At 36.0% G+C, this 6,084-nt stretch overlaps 1 protein-coding gene and 1 non-coding gene across 4 annotated transcripts; one reads left to right on the top strand and one right to left on the bottom strand.

The window, feature by feature from the left end:
* The first annotated feature begins 573 nt into the window (after positions 1 to 573).
* Positions 574 to 769, top strand: LOC132051265 (U2 spliceosomal RNA). The gene has a single exon (XR_009413650.1). It is a non-coding gene; the product is annotated as a U2 spliceosomal RNA (small nuclear RNA).
* Positions 770 to 1,381: 612 nt separating this feature from the next.
* Positions 1,382 to 5,854, bottom strand: LOC132049129 (mitochondrial carnitine/acylcarnitine carrier-like protein). 3 transcript variants are annotated; one of them, XM_059439805.1, is made up of 4 exons: positions 5,598 to 5,852; positions 5,236 to 5,333; positions 2,851 to 3,250; positions 1,382 to 2,055 (listed from the first exon to the last, which is right to left on the bottom strand). In XM_059439805.1, exons 3-4 carry the CDS (start codon positions 3,240 to 3,242, stop codon positions 1,554 to 1,556), a joined length of 894 nt encoding a protein of 297 aa, XP_059295788.1. In that variant the 5' UTR covers positions 3,243 to 3,250; positions 5,236 to 5,333; positions 5,598 to 5,852; the 3' UTR covers positions 1,382 to 1,553. The 3 variants fall into 3 exon arrangements, with proteins under 3 accessions (XP_059295788.1, XP_059295789.1, XP_059295790.1); XM_059439806.1 differs by lacking the exon at positions 5,598 to 5,852 and adding an exon at positions 5,458 to 5,591; XM_059439807.1 differs by lacking the exon at positions 5,236 to 5,333 and having other exon boundaries at positions 5,598 to 5,854.
* Positions 5,855 to 6,084: the final 230 nt, after the last annotated feature.

The following is a 6,084-nucleotide window of genomic DNA, read 5'->3' as shown; positions in this document are numbered from 1 at the left end:
ACTCACGCAAATGATGGTAAGCTTTCTATCAAGCATTTAATTGAGCAAAAAAAATAATAATAAAAAGATCATAAACTAACAAGTTCACATGAAAACTTTTACTTGGTTCTATAAACTCTATAATATTGGAAATCTTATTAGGAAAAAGGGTGTTGATACATATACATAATATTGGTAAATACTTATTCCAACATTTACACCAAACCAACTTAATTTACTATGGTTGAGTGATTTAAAGTAATAGAAGTATACATTAATTAATCATAGTTAAGTGATAAAAATGTATATACACATATATCATGTATCTATTCATTTTGTGTAAGTACCTAGTGCGCATAACTTTTTATTCATAATATATGCTACTCTTTTGGAAATTATGCCACACTAATTAGTTTGGTAACTCTAAATTGGGTCTCAACTATCAAGCTATATTATCTTTACTCAATATTATGTTTTAACGCTTCAAAGAAAGCAAAGGAGTTGTGGAGTTCCAATTGTCCCACACCGGGAGAAGTTAAGAGGTAGACAGCAGAGAGGTGCTATAAAAACAAAGGCCCGTTTCCCAACAAAATCATACCTTTCTCGGCCTTTTGGCTAAGATCAAGTGTAGTATCTGTTCTTATCAGTTTAATATCTGATATGTGGGCCATCGGCTCACACGATATTAACTTAATTTTTTAAGGGGGAAGACTCTTCAAGGTAGCTTGCTGCCTGGGTCTTCACGCGTCGCCTAGGCCTTACACTACAGCCCAGGCCCGGCGCACCCCACCAAATCAAGTCCAATATTTCGATGTTTGCTTAGACTTTCAAGATTGACTCTGTTTGTTCTCTAAAAAAAATTAAGCAGCAGCATAGAAGTTGAGGTATTAAAGCTCAAATGATTCATTAATAATACTGTAAATCTCAGTAGTAATATCACAGAGGATGAAGTACATAATTATTATGCCAGAAAAACAAGTTTCTTCATTTCCTAATAATTAATTATTAAGCTCTTACTAGTACTCTCTCCTTTCATGGCATAATTTCATTAAACTGGACGATACATAATTTGGTTTTGGAAGATAAGAGCAATTGGAGTAGCGCGCTGTGTGCTATAATCAACTATATTTTGATTGTGCTATAATCAACTATTTTCATTGTGCTATGAGCAGACAATTTGATTTTATAAGACAGTCATTTGAGCAGGGGGTCATGCTATAATCAACTATTTTCATTGTGCTATGAGCGGACAATTTGGTTTTGGAAGATAGAGCCATTGGAATAGTGCGTGCTATAATCAACTATTTTCATTGTGCTATTAGCCTAAACAAGTTTTAGAACCCTGCTTTACTTGTCCACAGTTTCCCAAAAGTGTGATCATAGATTTGAATAACTAGGCTACTGGACTGGAAAAGATTTTATTTCTTCTTTACCGTTGAACAAAATGGTTCAAAACTTTAAAGCACAGTTGCTCAGCTGGAAGTTAAACTAGACTTTTACAGAATTCAGCAGAAGAGGTTAGGTTCAAAGAATAACCAATAACAATGTCGAAATCCTTCTCCATCAACAATGAATTATCCCAAACTAGACCTAGTCATCTCATATGCCAAGAAACATGCAGCATTTGCGGGAATGCTACGCCCCATAGCAGGTCCAAAGCCCTTATAAAGGCCTTTGACTCCCTCCGATGCCAAGATCTTCTTGAAAGCATCGAAAAAGCCAGAGAATTTTGGGTTTTTATAGTCATCGATCTGGATTACACTCTTGATGACATCTGTTGGATACACGGAGATCCAGAAGGAACCGCCAGCTAAGCCACCGGCTACAATAAGAGAACCTCTTCCCAACCCTGAAGTGTCTGTGCCTCCTGCAAAGTACTGCTTTAGCAATTCATACATGCCAAACATAGCAGCATTTCCGGGTACTTCACGTGCCAGGGTGGGGCCCAAGCCCTTGAAGAGACCAGCCACACCTCCTTCGGATCGAAGAACATGTCTTGCTACATCCATTGGCCCTGCATATTTCACTGCCACAGAAGCTGAGCCTACACTTGCCAATGCACCCTGGGCTTGCAATCTGCATTCATATAATTCAACCACTAAATTGCCAAGTATAGAAGTTGTTCCCTCGTAGTTTTGATCATTGACCAACCAATGGTAACAGCAAGTAGAAAAGTAAATGTGCTTTCTTTCTATCTACGATGCACATCATAGAGACCCTTTTTCATACTTCTTTGAAATGCTTTACCTAATTCGAGGGTCTATCGGAAACAGTCTTTCTACTCTTCGAGGTAAGGGTAAGGTCTGCGTACACTACCCTCCCCAGACCCCCCCCCCCCCCAATGGTATTACATTGGGTATTATTATTGTATAATGCACATCATAAAAGCGGCAAACAGGCGGGTCATGTTAGAAACGGGTTAAACAAAAACCAGGTTACTTTAACATGGTAAAAAAAGTAAAATAACCGGCAGATAATATGGAGTGAGAACGCAAGGTAAAAGCCAAAATAAGTTTAGACTATTAGAAAGCAAGAACTCATGAACGATAACAAGTAGACAAATGAGTATTTGATAATATGTATATCCATATTACCCATCTGGATATCCATTTTGTAGTGAATAATATGGATAATATCCATATTTGATCTAATTTTAAGAAGTCAATAAATGGGTTGGATTGGATGCTTACTTTTTTGTTTAACCATTTCGCCAGCCCTATCAGCACATGTATTCACCAGTTCAATGGAAGGGAAGGATACAACATGGCAAACATCTAAAGTTCATTGATCATACAGTTTGGCCAAGTGAGCGAAACTTTGTGAAGGCAAGATTATATACTACATTTTAGTTTTAATGCATTAGAAGCAAACCTGCATTTTATCAGCTCAGTTGGGCAAGCAAGAAAAGACACAGCAGTTCCAGCAACAGCCCCGCAAACGACTTGCTGGTTCACAGTAAGACGGACTCCGGGTTCAGACCTCAAGAACGCCTCTGTTTGACCTCTCACTGTGAAGAGCACAGCATTAAAGGCTGCCACAGTGGCAAGCGGGGCCCCCATGCCTTTGAACAGCCCTCTGGTACCTTCCGCGGCTACTGTTTGCCGGACAGCATCTATAGCACCAGAATATCTTGGAAGCTGACCTGGAAGTGGAGTAGGCTGGCTTTGAAGCTTCACCTTTATGGTATCAAAAGGGTGACCAACGATCAGTTGTGCTGCTCCGCCTACAGTCCCAGCGGCTAAATCCTTCGCTATATCACCCATTGGAAAATCTGGAACACAAATACAAAAGGGAAAAAGAATAATCAGTCTAAATGTAATGCTATTGGCTATTGCAATGACAGTTTAAAATTCTAAATAGTAGAAAAAGAACGATTTGGTGGGAAGGAGAGGATTGCAAGAGTAGATTACACCCTCCGTCCCAATTTATGTGACTCTTTGACACCTTTATTTAGTAACAATTTAATTTCAAACTTCCTATTTTACCTTTAATGAGATGATTTATAGTCACAAATATCTATAGCTTATTTTAGACCACAAGTTTCAAAAGGCATCCTTTCTTTCTTAAACTATGTGCTCGCTCATGCACCTTCACATAAAATTCGGATGGAGGGAGTATTACTGTTTAGCTGAAGACTTCTGCTAAAATGTTGTAGTGGAAAAAAGAACATCATTAATCTCTGCAGTCAATAACCATGAACCTACATGGCAAAAACAACTAGATATCCTTGTTTTAATACAAAGTCTAGCTTGGGTATTTGTGGAGCTATCGCACTTTTGGGAGTACATAGCACCAAAAAGAATCCAGGCACAGTTCTTCTAAACGAAATCTTTCACCATTTTACACCTCCAGACGTGAGGCACGCTGATAATCAGAAACTCATATGTCAAATGACAGTAAAAGAACAGATCAAAAGTCTGTATGCCAATTTGACTTCTCACATAATTTTGACATTGGCGTCCTATGACAGTCGGCTACTTTAGAACCAAAGTGATCAAACTGCTTTTGCCTAGAAATTATCTACATACCATGCCTGACAAAACAAAAGGGTGAGACAGCAAGTTAGAACTCCAGTACTATCCCATTATTGTTTTGCTTATTCATAGTAAGGAACAAATTTCTCCCTGTAACACAAAAAAAAAAAAAAAAAACAAAGAATAGACATGACACGAATCTCTTCCTTTGGTTCTCAACTTTTCTTCCCCTTGATAAACATCTTAAAATGTAAGGACTCGAGACATGTACTAGAAGAGGAGAAAAATGGAAAACCAATAGTGGTGATCATACCCTTCTTCAGATAGCAGTAGAAAACTCTAAAATCAAATATAACAGAGCCAGACAGTGTCATAAATTAACTACTATTATGTTATTCACAATTCACAAATGCCTCAGATTTCAAAGCTACTGACAAGTAGCCATGGGGGAGGCAATACCCTCTAGTGAACTGTATATAGTCAAACCTGATAGATATTCAAAACATAAAAGCATTGCCATGAATAAGACCCAATACCACCAAAAGTAAATAGCTATATCAAGAAAACTAAAGCGTAATTATGGAATCTAAACGCAAAATTATACAATACATATTCGAAGAGTGGAAAAGCAATCCTTTTTCCTTTTGTTAACTATAAAGAAATCCACCACCGTACATTACAGCAAACACCTCAAAGTTCAAAAGTAGTCCTAAGCCACAAACGACCAATTTGCACAACCATAACATATTAAAAAAAGAATAATACAAACATTGGGATCGGGGTCTAGATAAAGACTAAAACAAGAACAACAATTCTGATCAAAGAATAAGCCTTAACCTGGCTGATTTCTCTTTATACAAGATAAATATCCAACCAAACAAATTCAAGACTTATATCAAGATCTTTGTGAAATCTGAAATCAACAGATGAGCAATGTAACAGTCAATTACTCAAACAGAAAAAATGTGCACATCAAGATATGACATCGAGAAACAAATCCCAGAAAGGAAAATCAGAAACACATAAGTAAAAGGGTCTGATTCTAATATAAATAAGAAAGTAAAAACACCAAATGTGTATCACTGAATGTCCATTTTCATCAGATCAACTTCTAAAGCTACATACTTTTTGATTTATACCAAAAGTTTTCACTCCAGGACCATTTTTCAGCACAACAATTAAATTCTAGTTTTCTAAAGGTAGAGACTTTCTCCACATTTCAACAAAGTTGTAAGCTTTATGCTAATAAAAGATTCTTCTGGTAAAGAATAACAAGCCTTACCCTTTGCTAGTTCCTCTTTATAGATGAATGAATATCCACCAAGTCAATCAAATGAACATCCAAACTAATATCAAGACCTAAGGGTTGCAATCTGAAATCTACATAAGAGCAATGTATCAGTCAATCACACAGACATAGCAAATATATAGTACATCAAGATTTGGTAATTGGAAAAGAATAAGCAAAAGGTGTTTGATATTACAAAAAAAAAAAAAAAAATACCAAAAGGATATCACTCAATGTCCATTTTCAGGCACATCAACTTTCTAAAGGTGGAGCCTTTCTCAAAGTTTTAACAAAGTTATAATAAGGTTTAAGGTAATAAAAAGATTCCTATGGTATCTAGGTGGACTAATATGTACCTGATAAATCTGATGAGTTAAAAATCTTGAAGTAAATTAGAACCACATAAAGGAAATTCAAGAAAATGACAATAATGGGATTTAGAAATTTGGTGGACAATAGATGTTACACTAGTTAAAAGATCATAGGAATAAATTGGATAGGGCAAATGAGGACACAAATTTTGAGCAAATTTCAGCCTCTTTTTTTCTCCTCTAACAAGAAGATCTTGAGAGAGAGAGAGAGAGATGGAGGCTCCTATAATTTTGGGTGACTCTTTCTCTATAAAGGGAATATACAATCACCAACCCCATTACCTATATGTGCACTGATTTTGACATATTCCCTTCTTTGTTGTTGAAAAAAAGAATTTATATAATACTACCACTTTTAATTTCTTTGATAAATTATAAGTTTAGTCTTTGTAATATTTACTAAGTATATTTAAATTCATAATTATTGAAAGTGTGCACTTTTGATTCATTTTTTTTAATTAATTTTATAAAT

This window comes from Lycium ferocissimum, chromosome 3, assembly GCF_029784015.1.
Source record: "Lycium ferocissimum isolate CSIRO_LF1 chromosome 3, AGI_CSIRO_Lferr_CH_V1, whole genome shotgun sequence".
Taxonomy (NCBI): domain Eukaryota; kingdom Viridiplantae; phylum Streptophyta; class Magnoliopsida; order Solanales; family Solanaceae; genus Lycium; species Lycium ferocissimum.
Note: the sequence above shows the minus strand (reverse complement) of the source record. Positions and strands in the feature narration are given on the sequence as shown.

Bases quoted from the DNA above. Each gene is read 5' to 3' on its own strand.
- LOC132049129 (XM_059439807.1), bottom strand. From the start codon at position 3,242: ATGGGTGATATAGCGAAGGATTTAGCCGCTGGGACTGTAGGCGGAGCA. The intron at 2,056-2,850 runs GTTTGCTTCTAA...ATATGAATGCAG, and splicing joins ACTGAGCTGATAAAATGCAG to ATTGCAAGCCCAGGGTGCAT.